The sequence below is a fragment of the Hydra viridissima genome, unplaced genomic scaffold, assembly GCF_058129835.1.
Source record: "Hydra viridissima isolate aposymbiotic clone 2 unplaced genomic scaffold, HvirCarnegie_v1 scaffold_4, whole genome shotgun sequence".
Taxonomy (NCBI): Eukaryota; Metazoa; Cnidaria; class Hydrozoa; order Anthoathecata; family Hydridae; genus Hydra; species Hydra viridissima.
In genome coordinates this window covers 2,074,634-2,099,220 of record NW_028324303.1, presented here as the reverse complement: position 1 = coordinate 2,099,220, position 24,587 = coordinate 2,074,634, and the positions used below count along the sequence as shown (strand labels likewise).

General features: G+C 28.3%; 1 protein-coding gene across 4 annotated transcripts; it reads right to left on the bottom strand.

The window, feature by feature from the left end:
- Positions 1-117: 117 nt before the first annotated feature.
- LOC145182807 (uncharacterized) lies at positions 118-17,581 on the bottom strand. Of its 4 annotated transcripts, none has more exons than XM_090084070.1 (21): positions 17,393-17,581; positions 16,736-17,167; positions 16,416-16,588; positions 15,020-15,097; positions 13,729-13,887; positions 11,955-12,086; positions 11,165-11,752; positions 10,592-10,798; positions 8,837-8,997; positions 4,400-6,069; positions 4,159-4,205; positions 3,847-4,015; positions 3,463-3,604; positions 2,940-3,369; positions 2,655-2,777; positions 2,186-2,297; positions 1,914-2,034; positions 1,717-1,796; positions 1,139-1,224; positions 624-718; positions 118-537 (listed from the first exon to the last, which is right to left on the bottom strand). In XM_090084070.1, exons 1-21 carry the CDS (start codon positions 17,526-17,528, stop codon positions 417-419), a joined length of 5,262 nt encoding a protein of 1,753 aa, XP_089940196.1. In that variant the 5' UTR covers positions 17,529-17,581; the 3' UTR covers positions 118-416. The 4 variants fall into 4 exon arrangements, 3 of the variants coding, with proteins under 3 accessions (XP_089940196.1, XP_089940197.1, XP_089940198.1); XM_090084071.1 differs by having other exon boundaries at positions 3,847-4,012; XM_090084072.1 differs by having other exon boundaries at positions 211-534.
- Positions 17,582-24,587: the final 7,006 nt, after the last annotated feature.

Sequence of the window (24,587 nt, the reverse complement as noted above, 5' to 3'; positions counted from 1 at the left end):
TAATTTTCAAAACACTTGAACACAAACTTTTGAACAAAAGTTTGTATTTGCACAAAAGTTTGTCCATAATATATTTTTTTATAAATTTGCTGAAAAATTCTGAAAAAAAATCTATTCTTTACAACTTTAACAAACATCTTTTCTTTTTTGATAATTATATTACTATCAATAATTACAAGCTTTTTTTAAAAGGAAAAAAATAAATAGGAGTTATGAACTAATTCTGTTCCATTCCATTCTCACACAAAAAAAATAAACAGAAATTGTGATTTTTCACACAGAAATCAAGATTAATATACAAAACTAATTCAATGTTGATATTAAAAATTATATACAAAAATTGTATATACAGAATAAATAAGAGCATATGTATAAAGATGTAAAGATGAGAAAAACTATGATGATGCAAATCTATTTTATAAAAGTTTCTTTGATCCCAACATTCCAATATCAAACTGCTGTTTAAAAAACAAATAAATATCTTCAACGAGATGCCCAGGAAGATGACTTAGTATCTTCTTCAGAGATTCCAGACTGCTAAATTCAAATTAAAACAAAAAAAATCAGTTGATGATAAAAAGCAGTAAATTACATTAGATGTTGAAAAAATTAAAGCAAAATACCATTTAGAAAGGTCTGCGATGCACCGAAACTGATTTGCCACTTCCGTAGATAATGGATATGTCACTTTGGGTATGCACTGTAAAGCCTTTATCATCTAAAACATGCCAAATGTAGAAATTTAGAAAACTATCAGCACAAATGATCAAATATTTAGACTCATACATCCATTTAAATCATACATCCATTTAAATCATACATCCATTTAAAAAGCTGACACATATACATTCAAGTAAAAGTCATTTGGTTGCTTTGGTTACCCAAATGAATTTTACTTGAATGTAGGAGTGTAACTTTTTTAAAACCTGAAGCAGAAAATCATTTAATCAAAAAAAAACAAAACATTTTTCCTTCTAGAAATATTGAGTTGTCTATCAATTTAATATGCAAAACTGTGAATATACAAAAAAACAATTTAAAAAGAAATTATCATTTAAAAATTTATTTAACTTACCAACAAACAAAATAATAATAACATTAGCAAAAAGTTAAATCAAATAAAACATTCTAACAGAACCTTATCACGATTTTTTGGAACACAAATTGCATATCCACTTTGAGCTTCTAGTTTTGCTAGGGCACTCAACAAAGAGGATGTTTCTTCTAAAATATGAATTAAAACTAGCTTAGAATGTATCTTTAATGAGATAAAATAAGTAATTTAAATTATTTTATAATGTATTTACAAAATGATTTGAATTCATTCAGGAGTACAAGAGCTGAAAGTTTTAGGAACTTAGAAAAAAGTAATCACGCTTTAACTTTTTCTCTAGTAATTCACAAATGGTTAATGATTTCCAAATACATAATTATAATTGAATCTATTAGTAATTCAATAAGGCAGAACTAATTATTTGCTTAATTGCTGAGTGTGCATAGACTTCAATATCAATATCAATCAAAAAATTCAGTCTTAAATTTGTTTTAGTTTAATATTGTAGAATTGCTGCTGAAGACAAAACTATTTGACTAATAAGTAACATCACTATTTACAACATAAACAGAGGTTTTAAAAAAATGTTTTAGTTCTTAAAAAGTTTCCCTGAACAAATTGGATAATGATTTCAGAAAATTTTGCCAATTAAAAAAAAGTACCTTGTGAAGAGCTGAACAATACCTTTATTCCACTGCCAACAAATTTGGACAATAAACTTGCACAAGTTTTTGTGTAACCACTGAATAAAAAAATCACAAATAGCAACTAAATAGTAAATAAAACCACCTTTTAAACTAAAAAATAATAAAAATAAACTTTAAAAATTAAAGCCATGCTAAATACTGAAAGTTGTTACATGTATTTATTTCTGTTAGTTGTTTTAATAACATCTTTTTCCACAATAAGCAACTGCTTTTCAAATAAAACACATTGAGTGCTTTCATAGAGTTCGGAAACATTTGTAGCGCATGATATTTCTACAAACAAAATAATTGTTTCTTAAAAATAAAATATAAATTTTAAAAAAATAACAAAAAGTTGAAATTGAAAATAACTCAAAACAATTTGAAGGAGTTGTTTTTTTCTGAAATTGTGTTTTTTATTAAATCTCAGAAAATCTTTTCTCACCTGATAACATTTTCTTGCTAACTGACATCCGCCTGCTTACAATAAAATCAGCTTGAAGTTGAGATTTTACGATAACACAACATTTTTCTTTACTTCTTAATAAAGATGGTATCTAAACAAAATTTGAAAAACTGATTGAAAAATTGAAAAAAGTTAATCCTCACTGCAAATGTTCCAGTAAATTATTTCCCTACAAACAACTTACGTCTTTCAAATAATTTTTCATATCAATTTTAACCTTTTTTAAGCTCTATATGTTTTAGAGTAGAGTTTTTTAGCTATATATACGCTTCAGAGTACAGTTTTCTTAAAACTGATCATATTTCTTGATGTTTAGCAATATTTGAGAGTATTCTTACTTCAACATTTTTTTTAGGCTTAAAAAATTTATTTAAATTTAGCCTTTGAATTGTAATATTTGTATGAAAAAATCTAGAAATAAAAATTAGAATATAAATTTCAAGCATACTTGAGAATTTGCAATACACCTTGAACTAACAAGAATATATGGCGCAGTGTCAATACAGTTTTCAAAGGATTTGTCTTCGTTTTCTGTCTTTATTACATCATTTGAGATTTTTGAATTAGAACCCTTAAAAAAAATATTTGTAAATATCTTAATAAATATAAAAAATATTACACATAAATTTATCAGATATTAGCAAAAATAAATACATAATTTCACTTGGCCATCTCATATACATTCTAAAATTTTAACTTTTTAAAAAACATTATAAATATTATGAAAAAGAACCTTGCTGTCAATTGAATCATGCCAGTCTACTCCGAAACTAAATGTAACCACGGTTGGTATATCATGCTCACTAATCAATCTACAGTTACCCCTGGAATTCTTTTTTTGATTTTCAATATTAAAATCAGAAACTAATGTTCTTTTCAAAGGCTGTTGTAAATTAACAGGACATTTAAACGAATCTTTCTGTTGTTCACTGGTCTTTAACTTGTCATCACAATCAATTACACTCTTTTTTTCTTCTACATCATCGTCCGAATCTAAGAAATGGAAAGATCTCTTCTTTCGCTTCAACTTTGTTGATTGCTGATGATTAATCTCTTCCCCTTCTTCATCTTCTTCAAACTCCTCTTTATTAGAACTATTTTTGTCGAATTTGACAAGTCCTTGAAGTTCATCAGGTTCTGAGCTTTGATCAGAATCATAGTCTCTGAACATAACCAAAAGACAGAATGGTTGTCTAACTAAATTTTCTTCAAAAGAAATAAAATTAGTACATTACAAGCTATAGCTTAGTACTTACCTGAACTCTTTTAAGTTAGCCAGCCTAAAGCGATTAGCGCCTACTCGAAAAGCAGGAGTAGAAAATTTCAAAAACCTATCTCCAGCTGAAGGACTTAGTAAAGATCTTTTGTAAACCAAATCCATATCAACTAAGGATTGCTCTGGAAAGTAGGAATGAAAAAAATTAAAGCCCAAATTAAGATAATAACAAGAAAGGAACTAAAAAACACAGAAAGTTTGAAGTGAAGTCAGCACAAAAACTTATTAATATATCTACATCAATAGTACTTCATAACTTATAGCAAGTGGTTGATTACTCAATGAAATTAATCAAAATTATATTAAAGCTGTATTTTACTTTATTATTATTTTTTTTTTTACATTTGTTTAATTTACAACAAACCTAATTTTCCACTTTGCTTTTTTTTCTTCACAGGTGAATCATCATCATTTTGCACTGCATCATCAATAAAGCTATCTTGAATATAATGATCCATAAAACTTTCTTTTTCCAAAATTGTTCCCTCATCATCTTCAGCCTCATATTCAATATATTCATTTTTGTAACGCTTCTTTATGTAAAAAAAATAAATTCTCTTTTAAACATTTTATTTAGAAAAATATGTAAAAAAAAAAATTAGTCAAAAAATTAGACTAAAGTTGCATTTGAGACCTAAATTGTAAAGTGTAAATTATAAACTGAAAACTAAATAACCTTTCTTTGGTTTGGTTTCATGCTATTCAATCGGGACTTCTTTCTAACTAAAATTCCGTTAAAAAACAAATAACATATAGACAAAAATGGGATATACTTGTTGATATGTTCATACAGAGTGAAATATTTGAGAGTAAGTATTTCATTCAAAAACACAAAAGAATTTTAAAACCAAATAAACTCTCAATGGAAAAGAATCATTTTTTTTTGTATTCTACTACAAAATATCCAAAAACAATACCTGGTTTTACTTTTTTGATCTTTTTGTGAGGAGATACCGGAGATGCTAAATCTACCAAATCTATTATACTCTCAGAGTTAAGTGCTTGTAAATCTACTTTACTCTCAGTATTGAATGCTTGTAAATTTTCAGAGCAATTTGATATTTCAAGAACTCTCTGTTTTTGACATGTTTTTTTAAAAAGTGCTGATTCATTAGCGTCCTTGGAAAAAATATTAGCATGATTACCATTTAAAGGAGAATATTGTTCTTTTCTTAAGAAAGTTTGAGAAGAATCCCCCTCTTTTTCTTTGCTTTTAAAAAGATCATTTAAAGTGATGTCAGAACCATTATCTTCTTTATCTATTTGTTTTGTATTTGAAACCATTGGAGGTGACAAGCACATCTCATCTTCGATATCATCCATGTAATTTATAAGACTATCCATGATAACTAAAGAAGACTCCTCTGTCTTTTTTTTTACATTAGAGCAGCTCATAGCGATTGGCGATATAATATGCTGATCAATACTGGCTGGTTTTTCTGATGAATCTAAACTATCAAAGTTAAAATTATCTGGAGCATCAGGTATTAAGTCCTTCACAATCATTGTTTCATGTTCATTAGTTGTTTCCAAACGCTTTACATGATCAATCCATGTTGGGCTTAATGGCAGAGTTGAGGGCATGGACGAATTGAAACTACTTGAAATTTCTTCATCGCATTTATTACTTATGCTAATATTGAATGGTTCCAATTTGGGACTTTTCACTTTCTCAATAATACTAACAGATTCTTTAATAAGTTTTTCTTGATTTTCTAAAGTAATGCTGTTCATATCTTTATATATACTTAAATCTTCCTTTAATAACTCACTTGTGTTTTGTTTTTGTTTACACCTATTGTAGAGAGTTGGCATTGTCACCTGACTACAGAAATCAAGTTGATTATCCTTAAGGTCTTCAAAACATATTTTGTTTACTTCCACTTTTGGTAACTTAAGGAGGTTAATTTTCTTTTTTTTTGTTTTTAAACTTTGTTCACTACTTTTTAACAGTTCCTCCATAGGACATGGTTTAAAGCAATCATCTTTTTTAGCACTATTATTTGCCTCTCTTATCAGCATCTCATTACCCCAAATATTTTCTTTATTTTTTTTTAATGATAACTTTTGCTTAACATTTTTCTTCTCAAAATCATCCTCATCTGTACTGGGCATATCATCTGTTTCAGACACATCTAATGTGTTATTCTTTCTGTGTTGAACTAGATCCTGGTCCTTTACAATGAAATTGTTCTCACTTATTTTATCATTATATATATCAACTTGCTTATATAATTTCTCGGTTTTTGTAACAAAATTTTCAAGAAAATGATTGTCTCTACATTCATTTGCAAATTGCATTAAAGTACATAGCATATTAGATTTTTTAGAATGAGTAACATTTGAAACAGTTTGAGGGGTAGCTTGCCATGGCAACCAAGTAGAAGTTGATAGCGGTTTGTAAAAAAGATGATGACAGTAAGTTGACTGCAGATTTTTACATTGAACACAGCTCTCAGCATTGCCATAAAACTGCTCTTTAAGATATTTTACTTCATCAGCATTAAGACTTTTACCATTAAAACGTTTTTTTAAAGGGACAGAGGACTTTTTCGAAACAGAAACCTGTTTTTCTTTGCTGTTATTCCTAAAAATAAAGTTTAGATAAGAACACTTAAAATAAATGAATGTATTAATTATAAATAAATTACCTATTAATTATATATTAATTCTGTGTAAACTATAAATAAAAAGCTAATTAGAAATAAAAAACATCAAACTTCATACTAGATAAAAATATGCTGTCTGGAACCTTAAAAATTGAAACTTAATCTCTGAGGTCAAAACTAAGCACTAGGCTGACCATAAAAAATTGAGGTTAAAACTTGGTTAACAGAAACTACACAAAATGATTAGTCTTTGCAGATTTTATGATGGGCAAAGTTTGAGCATGATAAGAGCATGTTAATCCGTGTTACTGGGCACTCAAAGTTACAAAAAACACAACTTTTGGGTGGAGTAGAAACATTTTGGAGCCATATCTCTGGAAATTCCTATTATTTTTTCATGATATGTCTTAAATGAAAGGCAATATTATTGTAACTAACTTATATTCTAAATACATTTATTGCTAATTCTAGTCGAACCAAGCAATAACAGGTTCATCATATTATATGATAATTTTCTTTTCCTTTGTTATTTTTACATTTAACTTCCAAAACCAATAGCTGTTGTAGTGTATATTTTAAATTTTTTTCAGATTAAAATAAAATAGCAAAACAATTGCTACTTTATTTTACACCTTTGCCATAAGAAGCAAAAACAAAGATAAAAATTTCATAGTAAGCTACCCGGCTCACAAGATAACCAATTGTAAATTGGTCTCTAATCATCAGATTTTGGCTACTTTGTTCTACAATTTTTGTACTGCGAAGTTAAATCTAAGAGATTCAGTAAGAATTACCATACAAGAAGTACTTCTTTTTGGGGGAAAAGCTTGGATTCCTACAAATCAGGGTTGGCCAAGCTCTATGCTTGAGCTGAAGAAACAAAACTACAAAAAGAACATTTTTTGGCTCAAATATTGATCTTTTCTAGGTATGTTTTTGTACCCTTGCTTTTATTGTTGCTTTTATAAAAGCACAAACAAAACAAAATAGCCTAACTATTTTCAAAATTTGGTCCTTTTCTTTCTCTAATCTTGCTCATGGGGACTGATAATATGAAGATATAGAAGATGTGCTGCGAATGGACCTTTGCATATCTCAAGAAACCAAGGAACATACTGGACCATCTCATAGCAAAAGGATAAAGTGTAAGAATAGGGAAACTTTAACAGTTGTAGTTCATTTGGACAGAAAACTTTTATCCAACCTTCTAAAGACAGAGCAGAGAGAATAAATTGCTGTCTTGATTTCTCGTGGTGAAAATGAACAAATGCTAGGAGTTCCTGTAGAAGACAGAAGCACTGGTGAAGAACAAGTCCTGGCTGTTATGTAAGTGCCTCGAGGAATGGAGTGTCTTTCATACTTTCAAGGGAATGTGTTTCAACATTGCATTATCAAACACAGGAAGTCTCAAAAGGGTTTGTACAATTTTGGAACACATGTTGTGTAGAGGGTTGCTTTACCTAGCTTGCCACAACCATATTTTTGAAGTCATGTTGAGAGGTGTTTTCAAATGTAAGTTTGGATCGACAACTGGGCCTAAACCGGATATATTCAAGAGATTCTAAAATGCATGGAATCATCACTTCTAATGGAGAGAAATGTCCACCACTCTACATCAAATAGAAAGAAAAAGTTACCTCTGATGTACTAAAATAGGGTGTCATGGCTACAGAAAACATTTCCTGAAGGCAATTACATCTTTTAACAAGATAATGCACCCTATCATGGTTCCAGAAAAACCCAGCAATATCTTCAGGACAATATGACTAACTTCTGACCTGAAGACTTTTGGCCACCATCAAGCCCTGACCTGAATCCATTTAACTACAGTGTGTGAAGCATAGTTCAGAATAAAGTAGAAAGGCTCACTCAAGCCTCAAAAGTTATCCATTATCCGTGTTTGAAACTCAATGTCAAGGTACTAAATAATCAGCACCTGCAAGTCCATCCGTCCTAGGCTTAATGCAGTGATCAAAAAAAAGGAGACCTAATTGAATATCAAGGTAGGAAAGCATTTATCTTCAACTTTTCATCTGATAATATTCTATGAATATAATTTTTTAGTGCTTTAAAAATTCATTCTGAAAATTGTTCTAAAGCGTTTGTGCATTGCTACCGCACCCTGTATCAAAGCATCTTTTGTTATAGTAAGAACTTTATCAAAACACTGATTTTTATTCTGCATAAACATTTGCTAAAAGAATGACACTACTAGAATACAGATATTCATTCCAGAGAGAGACACTTTGGAAAAGGCTACTGTAGCAAGATCTGGAAAAGGCTACTGTAGCAAAAACTTTGGAGAACTTTTGAAGCTACTATAGCAGGACTACAGACAAAAACTTAGAAATGAAAAAGTAATGAAATTGAGATAGTAATTGAAGTAGTAAATCAAAGGAATTTCTGTTTTGTTCAGTAGTTTTTTGTTTGTATACCAAATTAAATGTTAATTTCATGATTATCTATGATCACTAGTTAAATAAAACAAACAAGTAAAGAGTTTCTAGACCAGGTTCCTATAGGTTATAAACGGCTTCAGTAAATTTTCGTTTAAAAAAAGCTTGTGTAAATGAAAGTCAGGCTTTAAGGAGCATGACCATGAAAACTAGGTAGTTTCAATCTTACTAAAGTCTTATAGAATCATAGATTTTATTGTAGATTTTAGCGTAGATTTTTTTTAATAGAAAAACTAGCAATAGGTTTGTGTTTTCAACATTGAAAAATTTTGTTTAAACTTTTACTTACTTTTGTTTGAAATGTTCAACTGATACATTCATTTTGTAGCACTTTGGATTTAGGTGTCTTGGAATCATTCGATGATTTTCATCATAAAGATTTAATGTCTTAGCAGCTGTTAGAAGATTTTTATGGATCCCTTTTTTACTACTCAAACATCTTTTATAGATCTAAATTAATAATTAAAGAAATAAGAAATTAAAAAAGTTGTAATAAAAATGTTAAAACTAAGTTTACTTTGAGAAATGTTGTACAAAGCAAAACTGTGCAGAGCAATATTTAAAATAATGAATAATAATAATGATAATAATAATAATGAATACAGTTCACTTAAATGGAAAACCCTCTCCATTTAAGATGAATTAATCAACTTGTGTGAACTAAGATATATTAGAATTTAAAAATTCAGGTACCAACAATTAATATACCAATAAACAGAAGAAAATAAAGCCAAACACTTATATGCAATTTTTATGTAGTCATGTTGATGAACAAAATTTGGTTAATGATAATTTTTGTTTACTTTTCCTGCATGGAATAATAGAAAAAAAAAAAAAAAATAGAGAATAATAGAGGCTTGGAAAGTCTTCATTTTGCTTTAACTGAAACCATAGGTGCTGATGTTTAAGGGAATGTAAAAATTGAATTTAAATTTTTTTTTTTTTACATTAGTTATTAAATGTAAAAGACTTTTAGTAAACAGTCACCACCTGTGTAATCTTGCCATCATGGTTTTAATATAACAACAGTTTGTTTGTCTTTGTTTGTCCTGCTGTTGACTTTACTATTAAAAGCACAAAGGTAACATCTTATGATGAAAGTGATGAAACTTTGAAACTTATGTAGCAAATTATTAAAAGATACTTCAACACTCATTTGTTCTCGTATTTAACATTTTTTATGTTTTTGTGTGCAAAACAGATTCTTATTTCTTTATTACTAAATTTTCATTCTTTTTAACTGTTTATTGGTTGTACTTTAAAACTTTGCATTTTAAAACATTTTATAATCATAAACTTGTCATCAGGTTATTGGTTAAAGTATGGTTTAACAAACAGTTTAAACTTTTCATATTGCTAGTGGATTAGTGGAATGATAGATATTGTCACACTTAACCAAAAATGACTTTGTGAGCATAAATAGTCCAAATAGCCTCTTTTCATTGAAGGTCCCTTCATGTGTAGATTACCTGGGTATTTTTTACATGGTACAACATACAAGTCCACAACTATTTTAAAACTTGCTATTCATCCTGCTGTCTTACTACATATGTATACTAATGTCTTATTACTGATATACTTGCAGTGGCTTCTACCCTACCAAACTTCCATAAACAGAATGACATCTTATTCAAAAGGCTAATAATAAATAAATATAAAAATAAAAAAGAAATTTAATAAAGAAAATGACAATCATGCATTTAAAGTTATTTTGAATACTAGAATAAATTTTTCTTTTCCGAGACAATTTTTTTAGATTTTTAAGCAATTCTCTGTAAACTTTATTACTATTTATATTGTTCTATCTAAATAATTTGCTTGGATATTGGTTTAGAAATTGATAAAGCTCATTAAAGTTAAAAATCATTTTATAACCACTCTATTTTGTTGTGATAAAGCATGCTGTGTGTTGCATTTTCATCTCCTTAAGAAGCTTCTTTTAACAAACCCTCAGAAACTCTTAAGTGGAAAATGAAAACAAATTAAAACAAATAAGATAAAATAACTTAAGATAATTTATATAATTTAAATATTCTTAACTTACTGTCTCCTCTTTACCTTCTCCTATTAAAATGACAATTCTTCCATCTCTAATTCTCCCAGTTCTTCCCATTCGCTGAACAAGACGAATGGGCGAGCTTGAAGCATCAAAACAAACTATCAAGTCAACATCACCAATATCAAGACCCTCTTCTCCAACAGATGTTGAAACAATTGTATTGTAACCACCATTTCGAAATTTCTGAAGAACCTGCACATAGTAAGAAAAATATACAAAAGAAATATTTAAAGATATTTACAGTTTGGCGTGTAAGTAAATGGAAGAATAAAAAAAATTCCTTCTTTTTAGTTTACAGTCTTATTTTTTCTGTTAAAATGTGTTGCACTTGACATGGATATCAGAGCACTAAAGTGAGTATCAAACCAAGTTGTGAATAAAAAAGAAAAAAGAAATTCCCTTTTCATAAAGAAATTCAGTTATCATTTATTTATCAAAAGAACTTTAATAAATGATAACTGAATTTCTTTATGAAAAAAGTATTTAAATCTTTGTTAATTTATATCTTATAAAAAATATTATTTTTTTCATAAACTTAAAATTTTATGAAAAACATACCTCAAATTGCTCTTTTTGTGATAAACCTTTTGTGTTTTTTCCACCTGATGTCTCCTTATTACCTTGACCAATAAAAGACATGACTTTAATTAGAGGCTCATGTTTACTTAACAGTGCTGTTATTTCTTGTACACTGTCACGATACTGAGAAAAAATCATGACACGAGTGTTTAAGGGTGTCTTTATAGAAGTGTTTTTCAAATTGTTAGGACAATATTGTTTAAAGTGTTCTAGGACAATTTCTTGCAATTTCAATAACTTTGGATGGCTGCTAAAGTTGTTTAATGGTTTTGGGATAGATTTAAGAAGTCTTTGTTTTGGTGTCATGTTCTTTTCAATCATAATACTCTGGTTTAAACTCTGGTCTCCATCTTCTGGTTCAATTTCATGATGTAATTCCTCCATCATAGCCATAAAAGCAGCATTCTGAGAAAGTTCAGTTCGACATCGAGGTGTTCCTTTTACTCCACCAAGAATACCTTTCAAAAAGTTATAAAAAGATAGTAGTCCATGCTGCTGTAAAAGTTCATAGGCATGATATAAGGATATACATAATCCAAAATCCCCTTCTATAACACCTGTCATTTGCTGAAAAAATTTAGTTATCTAATGAAATAGTTTAAATTAAATAACAAAACCAATTAACAAAATATTAGAAAGTTTTCATAATTTTAACAGATAATTTATAAGCAATTAATTTTAGATTTTTCAAAAACTGTTGAAGTATTTTTTTTTTCCAATTTTTTTTCAAACATGTAAGGAATTCAAAAAAAAAAGAAGGAGAAATTACCCTATCAGATATTGGGTTACTCGCACGCCATTGCTCTCGAGCTTTTAATAATTGAAACTTAGACATTTTCTCAGGTTCTTCTTGCCATAAAACCTTCCTCGAGTAGAGTCTCTTAATTGCAATACGTAAAACCTAAACAATTTTCATGTTAAAAATTCATTGATAACAAAACAAATTTCAATATTGATTTGTGTAAATATGAATTTAATATTGTACTTCATATATTTATCTAAGTCATGGAACTAACTTATGTAAAATTATCAGGATGAAAAACGCCAGGGACATTACCAGGGCTAATAGAATTTTACTCTTCAAATTCAATCTTTTTAAAGAACTCATCCATGATGTGGATTGAAATTACAATTTATTTTATTCAAATAAAAACTTACTGAAATTTAAAACAACTCTGAGTAACAGCACAGGGACTTGAATTTAAATTTAAAAACAAAAGATGTTTTCTATTCAAAAACAAAATATATAAAAATCTGAAAAAAATTGAAAAAAATGAATTAATTGGAAATCTGCCTTGTTGGAGTTAAATTAAGATTACTGTGTTTTAGAACTCAATAGTTAAATGACCGTGAAATGGACCATGTTAAAAAACCTTACCAAAAACTTGACCAAAGTTAGCAACTTTAAATTTTAGGACTTCAGGAAAAAGAATTAAAACTTTTTAGTGGAGTTTTTTAGGGAGTGAAAAATCTGAGAAAGAAGATTTCTCAGGATTTTCCTGAAGCTTCAGTCTTCCACTGTGCAAGACTCTTGTCTGTACTGGTGAGATCTCCTTGACTGTCAGTGTTAGTGCCAGTGTAATTAAGCATCTAGACCTTATAACAGTGATCAAAACAAGGCAATATATCAGTGACAAATAAGTTCTTCATGATGGATAGATTGTGCAAGAAGAAGCTGGAAGCAAATCTGTCTACTCCTCTATTTCTCAAGGAAGAACTTGGGAAGAGTTTTTTGATAATCAAACTTTGACATTTTTACACTCACTCACAGCAGACCACCAGCATCATTCTCTGCAACTACGATTAGGATTAAAAACAAGAGATCTATCTAAATTCTATCAATTAAACTTGGCTGCTTGAATTTAACTGATAGAGCAGCGCATTTTAAACTAAGTCTCTTTTGAAGAAAGTTACAAGAGGGAACAGGAAGTTCTTGTGCATTATAGTAAAGAAACTCATCATGCTGATTAAGAATCATGTTTGACTTTTATATTGAGATGTGTCTACACTTCTGAACTCTCTTAAAATAAGCAAGATTCCCTTTTCTCATTCAGGAGATTTAAAGCTTGTGAAAAAAAACATCTTGGGTACAAAGTCATTCTCACAGGCTCCATACACCTAGTATGAAGTTACTGTTAGAGCTGTAAATGCTTGTCTTGTTCACTTTCAGAGGGGGGGGGGGGGGGTGAAGTAGTTTGTGCTTTTGTTTCTATGAAAATTTAGAGAAAACGAAAATCTTCCATCAATCAGATTTAAGCTGAACGTAAATACCATTTCTATTTCTTATTACTCTAAATTTTTTAAAATATTGAGTTCTAAGATGCAAGAGATTTTGGTTTAGAACATTTTTCTAAACAAACTAGGGATTCAATTAAAGAAAGAAATTTTTCCTTTGTGGTATAAAAAGGTTCGATAGTTCGTAAAAATTGTTCATAGAAAATATGAGAAAAGGTATTAAAATTCAGAAATAAGATTGTTCAATATTTTATCTGAAAAATATCTTTTCCTAATTCTTTGTTATTGTGCTTAACAACTTTTCTTACCTCTAAAAATATTGCTTTAGTTTTGTTTAACTGAAGAGACATCGGAACAACAACCTTTTCAATGTTACGGTGATGCACATACTTGCATATGTCAATACTTTCTTCAGTTCGAACCTCAACATGGGATATCAAAAGATTACTAATAACTTGCTGCACTGCCTAAGAACAAGCAAATAATTAATTCACTGTTGTAATTCAATTCAAGACAAAAAATTTATAAAGACTTTAATTTTATTCTCCCAATCTCCTTTAAATTCAAAATAGATTAGCTAAAACTATATATGAATTGTCACAAAACAAAATGGAAATAAAATATGACTTAAAAAGGTTCCATTTATTCTAAACTTAATTCACATATTGTTATGCAATCCACTTTTTATTTTGACACTTTATTTAACAAATAATTTAATGGCTTTGGAAAGGCTTTTTGATGAGCATTTCTTCTCCCAATCCCCTTTAAATTCAAAAAAGAAGCTAAAACTATACATGGACATGGACTAAACCCTTGTATCCACAAGTGAGCCTGTTTTTCACATTTTTCTGTTTGTTTTGATCTAAAACTATAGAAACAACCAACAGTTAAGTTGTAGAACTTTGTGAAAGACACATTTTTACAAAACCTACATCAAAATCTGTTGAGTATTTAGAAAGTTATCAATCATCAAATTAATATTGTTTATGGTCACAAAAAAGAGAGTTGGTGATCTGATATTTCAGTTTGAGTATCATAACTTTATCATTTCTCAATCAATTTTAATGAATTAAACACCAATCATTTCATGAACTAATTTTGCACATTAACTTTGGTTTATTTTGTTATTATACTACTAAAATTTTGTAGAAAATTGTGATTGAAATTTTGCTTAACAATTCAACTATTAACTAGAATATTTTTAATTTGATTTCTTCTTGCCGGTAAAGTATTTTCTACATTTGACAGCATTCAGTTCTATGAAATTTTTCTTTTTGCTCAATTGATTTTTTAACATGCAAATATTATCATCCTTTCATTGCTTAATGTTATATTTCAGAATACTTTATAAAAAAAAAAGCACTCAAAAAAATTTAATTGATATTTTGAAATTCAATAGTTTTAGTTTTTTTTTGAAATTGTTAAAAAGAGAAAAAAATCAAGTTCCTTTTTTTTATCCATGTCCATATAGTAATTTATCATATGTACATTCTAAAGTGATGTAAACATTTTTTACAGTAAATCTTAACACAAATATTTTCTAATAATAAATAATGTCAATAGTAAGATTTTAACTTAAGTAAAAAATTTAATGCATACTTTCATATCTCCACCAGGCGTTGCACTTAAAGCAAGCACACGAAAGTTAGATCTGTACCGCAAGATTTCTTTAATGACCTAAAAGTTTGAAAACTTATCATCTCTTTTGACGACTGTTAAATTTACAAAATGCATATTAATAAAAACCTTCTCTAAAGCTTGTGATTTAGTTGTCATATGGTTCACCTGAAACTTAGTTTTTGCTTTTTAGAAAAAAATTTTTAGATATGAAAAGATTACATAGGTGATTTTTTACCAATGTAATATTTAACATATTTGGTCTTGTTTGACTTTATCGACTGATATTTAGATTTTAATGTTATCCTGATAACATATACTCCATATGCCACTAAGACACTGCTTTTTTACCCAGCATTTTCATTACATTTTTACTGTTGTTATTGCTGTTCTTATAAAAAAAGGTTTTTTTCATCCTCTAAAATCTGTTTAAAGATGTTTAAGTCTGAAAAACTAAGTTGATTTAAAGTTAAATGTTCTGCTGTTAAATTTTCATTTGTTGTTTTCAATTCTTTTTTAAAAAATTAGCATACTAACCATCCTAATTTTTCTTTTCCAAGTTTTATATTCCTTTCTTAATATTTGTAGTAGAATTTTAGAAAATTGAAGTAAAAAAAAAATTACTAAAAATCATTACTGTGGAAATATACAACACTGAGTCTTTTATCTTTTTACTTTTTTACAGCAGAACAAATAAAAGTTTGTCCTTACCACCAAGGTACTGAAATAAGGTTGGTGTGTAAAAGTGGGTTTATGAATTTATTAAAATAAATTTGAGTTAATATAATTAGCTTTGCACAAATAAGTTTTATTTAGAAAATAATTGGAACTTTAATTTCTAAGAAAGCTATCAAATTGAAGAAAAATTCTAAAAAATTTAATTTTTGCATTGATAATCTTTGCAAAAAAAAAAAAAAAACTCAAAAAAAAAACTAATTAAGTTGATATTTAAGTTACAAAAAATATTTTTTAAATTGATTGTTGAAGTAATTTAAATAGAACACACTATTTAACTAACAGAGAGATATTTTACAAAAAAGTGCAGTTTTAATTTTTCCATACAGCTAAAAACAGCAGTTAATCATTAAAACTATTTCATTAATCATTAATGAATATTATTTACAATTAAGCCAATTGATCAAGTTTTCATACTTATTTATTTCTATTAAGTTTGTTTTTTTTCACTAGCTTCATTTTCAGATGTTTTTTTAATGCATGGTGAGCCTTGTACTTTATTTTGTTGCATTTTGAGCTCAAAAATTGATATTTATTATACACTAACATGAGTCCTAAACAACCTTAATATAAATTTTTAAAATAAGTTAAAAACATAAACTAACAAAATATACGGATTAGAATAAACTACTTTAAAAGTAACCTGACAATAAGCATGATTTCCCAAGGCTCTATGAGCTTCATCGAATACTAAACAAACAACATCGGGAGCAAAACAAGTTCCTCTCCCAAGATCATTTTGCAAAACTTGTGGTGTTAAAAAAAATACTCGCTTAGTTTTCCAGAGCTGTTCTCTTTTGGTAGGAGCCATAGCACCTTACAGCAGAACATTAAAACAATTTTTACTCAGTAAATACAGAAATATTCTTAAAATAAAAGATATCAAAATGAACATTTTAGATGAATAGGTTTTCTTTTTTTAAAAGTAAAAGTAATACAAAATAACAAATAATAAATAGAAACCTGTCATCTCAACAGTATCAACTTGAGGAATCCCCATAATCTTGTAACATGCTTCAATTTGCTGAGCAACTAAGGGTTTGGTAGGAGCCATAAATATCAATTTACCTTGAGGATACCAACGATAAAAATTATACATAACTACAGAAGCAATAAATGTTTTTCCTAAACCAGTAGGAAGAACAACAAGAGCATTTTCGAGCAAAGCTTTCCTCACAATGTTAAACTGATAATCTCTTATTGCATAATTTGTTGGGTATACATAAGTAGATCCAAAAGCTTCATCAAACCCAGGTATATCTTCACGACAACAACTAGGTTTAAATTTTGTATCTAGATACACATCTTGTTCAGCAGTATTAACTGCTTCTATCAGATCATTATCATCAGTAAGCAAATTGGAAAATTCATCTGCATGAGGAATTGGATTAGAGTCTGCAAAAAAGAATTTGGGAAAACGTAATTTAAAAAAATAAATACTGAGAAAATTAAAAAAGTATAAAAACCATTAAAACAGAAACAAAAACATTTTTAACAAATAGAAGTTTTGTAAGTTAACTATGATTTTAAATCAAAACAAAAAAACCTTTTTTTTTTTAAGCCTTTTTTACAAAAATTTTTCTTTATTTAGAGATTTTATCTAAATGAATTTATGAATACCTTGATTGTCACATTTCTCACTGCAACCTTGTTTTTTTTCTTCTTTGCTATCAGAACTTGACTTCTTATAGTAGCCCCATGTTTCTAGTAATGTAGCCTGATTATGATTACTGGAAGGTAAGTTAGACTTTTTCATTGAAAAGTGTGTATATCAACAATATTTAACTAAAAGAAAAAGTAAAGAGTTGGAAAAAACTTTATGCTTAGTTTTTACAGTATCTTGTTTGATTTTAAAAAAAAAAAATTAAAAAAATAAAATTATACCTAAAAATTATACCTAAAAATTTAAATAACTAGATTAAACTATAGAATACTGAAAATACTTTAAGAGTTTTTATCAAAAATAAAAGTTAATTATGATAGCAAGAAAATTTTGCACAATGCATTTTAAATCATTTTTTAAAAAAGTGATAGACAGTAACTAGTGCAAGCCATATTTTTACTTTTAAGTTTAATAAATGTAGGTTAACAAATAACATAACATAAAATGTCTTTGATTGTAGAGGAAACTTTTTTTAACACATTCTTTTAGTTGATTTTAATTAAGGTTTTTTAAAATAGGCCAGTTTAATAAAATTGCTTCAACCTATGTTTTTGACAATGAAGTTTATAAAATAGGCTTTTTAAAATAAACTTTTAACTTGGTAAATCTTTTACCGTCAGACAGTTTTGTGAGTCAAAATGAAACGTGGGATTATTTACAAGTCAGCATTAGTCCATAACATGGGTATAGAGATCATGCTTTTTATCTTTTTTAGATAAATTGTAGTGAAGAAAAAATAAAAAGACAGAAAGTATGAGTTTTACAAAATTTTTAGGACAAAACAGACAATGATTTTCAGTAAACAGTACGAAAGATGTATTACAAGAAATGCATTTAGGTGACAAAGAAAATAGTTGTAAGCTACTTTCGATGCTACAGATAATGTATGCAGTGTGTTATATGTAATTTTTTTTTATAACAGGAAATAATCACTTTTTTCAAAATTAGTTCACTGTTTTTTTAGTCTGGTTTCAACATAACGGTAAAAAAAAATAGTGGATGATCAAACAAAGGTGGTTGGATGCTGAAACTTAAAACACGGGACAAGCGCGAAAAAAAAATTGTCTCAGCGATGTTTGCATTTTTAAACATAATGCCTGTTTTATGATATAATACTATAGGATAAACGTTGTGAAATTATATTTAAAACACACATTTCAAATTTAAACTTCGATTAACACCATAACGGATAAATATTTTTCCTAACAGTTTATAATATTAAAACCTAATTTTTTGCGGAATAAAAATTTTCATATTGTCGCGTTTTTAGAGTAATGCAAATTTTATTGCATTCAAAATGCATAATCACGTTATAACTGCTATTAATTATTTTCACTTTTTATGAACTAAATATCCGAAGGGGAAAGGGGGATTAAGATTATCCTCAAAAATTGGAAATGATACGCTTCGGATGTGTGCATCTGGGGAGGGGGTTGGGATACATATGAAAGGGGTGTTAAATTTTCAGCAGTTTAGTGTAAATATAATAAATATATGGTACAATACGTCAGTAATAAGACACAGTCTTGTTCATACAATTTTAACATAACCTAATTTCTAATTTCTATTGACAAAGAAAAAATTTTCATGTCACAAAAGAATTTTCCGTTCTTCTCGGTGATCCCCGGTCACTCTCAAAAATGATTAGTAATGTTAACAAAAAAATTTAGTTAATAAGAGTCATCATGTGAACAGTTATAAGGGGAACCTGTTCAACCTTTGACCACTTTTTGAATAAAGTGTGGTAGCCTAAGGGTCATTTTGTACTTAAGGCCAACACTTTATTTTTAAAAATTCAAGTTCTAAGTTATGCTATTCAATCAGGTGGCTGATAATACCGATTCTCTTTTTTTAGGCTTTTGTAAGTTTTGGAGGACTGGGCAGCAAGTTAAAAACCAGAAAACGTTTTTTGAAGGTCTGAAATAAAATTTTGTTTCTTATTGTTTTACAATCCTACGTGAAAGAATTTTTTCTTATTATTGTAGCTCAAGTAATTAATGTTGTTTTAAACAATGACTACTAAATGCGGCCTTATACAATTCTTCTCTCAGTTTAAGTTTTATAACAGCTCTTATTTTGTATAATGTTATCTGGTCTTATACAAATGGTTAATTAAATTGTCTTTGTACCTAGGGCCATGTTTTAAAGTACATCTAAGGTCATAGCCTTTATGATTTTGCTTTATTTGATTGTTTCTTGTAATAAACAAAGGAAAATGATTCAATCAAAAGTACTATTTGAATTAAGTCACATTTTTTTTCGGTTGGATGCTCTTTTTACATGCGATTGGTTAGGCTTAGATTAGAAATTTCAAATGTGATTTAATTGTACAAAATATGTTTTCTATTATAGTTATTACTATTATTTGTCTGATTCATTATCAAGTATATTTACCACAAAATCAATTTCATCAGAGCTTTCATTATTCATACATAGATCTGTTGATTAAAAATAATCTGTTTTAGGTTTTATTTGTCTTGAAGAAGGTTTTTTTAATATTTTTCATTGTTAGATTTTGAAAGTAAAGTAACTTTCATTTCAGATGCATCAATTAAAATACGTAATTTTCTCTTAGGCTTTTTTTCTATTAGTTGTCTTTCTTAATTTGGCTTTTGGGTGAGGTTACATTATTTCAGGTGAAACAATAAATGATGTTGATGGTAAATTGCCTGGTACATAAAAAGATGATAAAAAAGATGAAAGATGTTAAATTGCCAGGAGTGGTTTCAACCTCAATACTATAATCAAAAACACAAGCTTCAGTGTCCACTGGTTTTTCAACCGAAGGTCGTACATTACTGATAAAATATTGAAGATTGTAAAACCAATGACATGTGTTACTGAGAAAGGTATAATCTTCTAAAATCTTCGAATTGTTAAGTGTTTGATAATAAATTAGTATTTATAAAATTGCTACGTTTTGTTGTAATAGCAAACGTATGTTTGCTATTACAACAAAACGTAGAAAACATGTTACATAACGTATATAACGTAGAAAACTTTAAAAATAATAGGCCGGGTGAATAAAAATGAGCAATTGCTTTTACTCAGTAATTGGTCAGCTTTACGTGAATAAAAACTTCAGCAGTTTTACTCATATTTTTATTCACATAAAGTTGAACAATTACTGAGTAAATTGCTTAACTTTACGTGAATAAAAATATGAGGAAAACTGCTGAAGTTTTTATTCACGTAAAGCTGACCAATTACTGAGTAAAAGCAATTGCTCATTTTTATTCACCCGGCCTAATGACGATTATGGCAAAACGACATTCGGCCAAAATTCTGTAGCCACTACAATTGGGCTGTGTTGGCTCAATATCAACTGCTATCGCATTAGGATGTTGTAGGTGAATCTTGGTGAGTACTCCTATAAAAAAAAAAAAAAAAAGACAACCTGAGCGAGACACTCCAACATCGAGATATTTCGAAACAGGGAAAATTATGAGTTGTTTTGGGAAAATGCTATGAAATGGATAACCCAGCTTGGTGCTGGTGATCTAAAACTCCCATTTTGAAACTTTTGATCTTGTTATCAGCTTTATGAAAATCAGAGATCTGATCAGCCTGATTATAAGATTTATATCGATCTTAAGGAAGTTTTTCTCAATTCAATTAAAAGAGAAGGTTGGGAATCGGCAATCAGTTTCAGCCAAAACATTAACAAACCTTTAGCTAAAGCACAAATTGCCCTACTCCCAATCATTTCAACATCATGTAATTACGACAACAAAAAATTTACTATCCAAGATCTCATCTCGTTTTTCAAGAGTTTGGGATCACTTCAAAAGAGTTTTAAATAACGAAGTCGTAAAGATAGCAAAGCTTATTCTTGTCATGCGAGCTGCTACTGCGAAACGTCTTTCTCTACTTTAAAAAGAGTTAAACCACTTATCTTAAAATGTAATTGGATAGCGGATTCTATTGTTTTTTTCAAAAAAAATTGAAGCCAAAATTGGCGGCGATCAAAGCTCTTAGCGCTGATCGATGTACGTTTTATAAGGCTTCACAGAAATATGACAGAAAATGATTAAACAGAGCTTTGAACAAAAACTAGGTTACGAAAAAAATATTCAAAAATTTTAAAGAAATGAAATGATTTAAAAAAAAAAATTAGACAAAGAAATTATTAATCTAAATATTAAGGTTCAAAATATTTGATAAACTTTTTAAGTGCAACTTACGATCAAATTAATATTTATGTATAATTTATGTACCTTTTAGTTCTTAGTTACCCAATGCAGTGTGCTAGAAGGTAGATAACATAACTGCATGGTAAGCGGCAGTGGTATCTACTTACACTTTTGACAAATTTTATATTTTAAACTTTTGTAGCAAAATACCAGATATGTACATGCTGCATGAACTATTAACTGAGTGCTATAAGCACACACAACTTAGGGGTTCCTTCTGGGATTATTTAACACATGAATGTATTTAATGGATATTATATTTAACAAGAATATTAAATTCAAAATGTAACTTTTTATATGTTGTATATTATTTCACTCATATATTATTCTTTGTAATATCCCAGCTCTCTTATATATACATACAATTAAGAGGTTCCTTCTAGAGTTGTTTGGTTGCATAGAGTTTTTATATATAAATAGTTGTTATGTATATATATATATATATATATATATATATATACATAACAACTATTTATATATAAAAACTCTATGCAACCAAATAACTCTAGAAGGAACCTCTTAATTGTGTGTACTCACAACGCCCAGCTAATAGTTCATGCAGCATTTATAACTTTGTAGTACTTATCTAAAAAACTAATGCATAAAAAATATTTTATCTTAAAAAAAAGATAAAATATTTTTTATGCATTAGTTTTTAGAAAAAAACTCAGCTGCCTACCATGCTGTTGTGCTATTAACCTTCTAGCACACAACATTAGGTAGTTAAGAACTAAAAAGTACATAAATTATATGACAAATGCTAACTATTTGAAACTTGAGATTTCTGCACAAGCAAACATATACTTTTTCTCACTATTATTAAACAAACTAAATTTAAACAAGCTAAAATTAAAGTTCGTAGGGGAGATTCATACTAAATGAACCACAAAATTAGACATTTTTATAAATGCGAATAATATTTATTTTGTGAATAACTATGGAGTGTTTTTTGCTTCAGAAGGCAAGATTAATATCTTAACTAACTATCCTTTAAAAGGTGTAAACCATTGAGCAAGTACAACATTGTTAAAAAATGCGATAAACATGACCTGCACTAAATTGTTTAATGGTCCATTTAGTACAGTTGATTGTACTAAATGGACCGATCTTGTACTGAATTGACCAGCAGTAAGCTTGTAATAAATAAAAAGCTTTCCGGGTTATTTTTTATACATAACATATACAAAAGCTTAAATGTAGAATAATATAAATTAAATGGAAGGAGTATGGAGGTATGTGATAGAAGATGTGAGGGTTTTGTAGTTGTTCCTCAGTGTGTTCTATTTGAAACCGTACTTGGTTAATGGTGTTTGTCTACGTGTAAAATACTGTGCAAAGAAATACCGGGCTAAAAAATACTTTAACGCTCTTAGATAAAATATTTTAACTCTGGTTATTGTTGTAAAAATCCATATTTTACATCCTCTAAATAAAAAAAAGCAGACGTCTTATTCATGCAGACGTCTTATTCATGCGTCATTTTGTATTTACGTCTGCGTGACGCTTTTTCTTACAATAATATACTTGTTTGTTAAAATTTATACTTGCTTGTAAAAAAAATTTAAAGCATCAAAATTAAAGTATTAGCAGGCAAAGATGCTTTAACCCAAGCTCAACCAGAAATTCGGAAATTTGAAACCAGAAAACTAAAACTTAGTGCATGTTTCTGAGTTAAATTTTTTACGAAATTTTAGGAAATTATTATTATTTTTTTCTGCTCTTTTAAACGAGTGGTTTCTAAGTAAATTGCACTTTTTTGAGCTTGAGTTAGTTGTTTAATGTGATGGGTAGGTTTTTGAGATTGCAAACTTCATTTTATATACATATTTTTAAAATTGAACTTGGTGTTAATTTTTTTACATTTTTTACATGTACACGTTTAATCCAGATTTTATATATATATATAAAAAAGAGTCTTAATTAAAACTAAACTTAAACGTTTAAATTGATTTCAGTGACGCAAAATTGACAAGTACACAGTATATATCAAGTTATAGGAAACACAGTATATAGGAAATCAATTTTCGTCAAGTACCTTTTTTTTTAAAAAAAATAAATAAATATTGGATGCATCTTAAATATTAGTTTCATTTTACACTATATTTATCAAGACACTTTAAAAAATTTATAACTAAAAAAATATTTATAATGTTAAAAATTGCAGTTTTATATCTTTAGGTACTTTCAAAAATCTTTTTTATTAATACCAATATTGTATGAAAATAACTTGTAAATGCATACTGGCTCTAAGTAGAATATAAGTTGCTTCTTAACACTCAAAGCGCGTGTGGCCACGATCGTGGGTTCGTGCATGTAGGTTTGTTAGTACACGATACATACTTTAGCTTCTAAAAACTAAATCAGTAAGGTATTATAAAATGTTTTTAAACAAAAAAAAATTAGTCACACTTTTGACTGCACTCAGTATAAAATAACTAAGCGCTTTAACGGTTAAAACGATGGTTATTTTAGTGCCAGGTTATTTCGGTACAGAACTCCCCTCAACGTAAAGCGATACTTTATTAGTAGATGGAGCATCTCTCCTTCTTATTCAATGCTCATTTTTCGAATATTTTTGAAATTTTTTATTTAACGAAACTTTTCGACTTTAAAATATTTCACGTGACGTTTTTTTTTATGTGACGTATTTTGTGTACAATTAAATTGAAACTTGATAAAAAAAACAAACTGAAGGGCCAATAAAAACCATCTCATCAAAGTTGACCCTTATCGGTAAACAAGGTTTATCTTATCGGTAAACTTTAAGGTAGTAGGACGTTTAATGAAACTTTAATGGGATGGTTTTTATTGGCCATTCAGTTTGTTTGCGCTAATTCTAATGCATAAAATAATTGAGAAAAACGAATTTTTGTATGTTTTGCGTGGCAAATATTTTGCAAAAAAAGGTAAAACCCGCTAAATCCACTAAAAGTGATCAAAACAAAAAGCAATATCAAAC

Coding starts and splice junctions, on each gene's coding strand:
- LOC145182807 (XM_090084070.1), bottom strand. CDS start 17,528: ATGAAAAAGTCTAACTTACCTTCCAGTAATCATAATCAGGCTACATTA. Junction 16,589..16,735: donor TGATACTGTTGAGATGACAG/GTTTCTATTTAT, acceptor TTCTGCTGTAAG/GTGCTATGGCTCCTACCAAA. Junction 4,206..4,399: donor GATCAAAAAAGTAAAACCAG/GTATTGTTTTTG, acceptor ACGGAATTTTAG/TTAGAAAGAAGTCCCGATTG.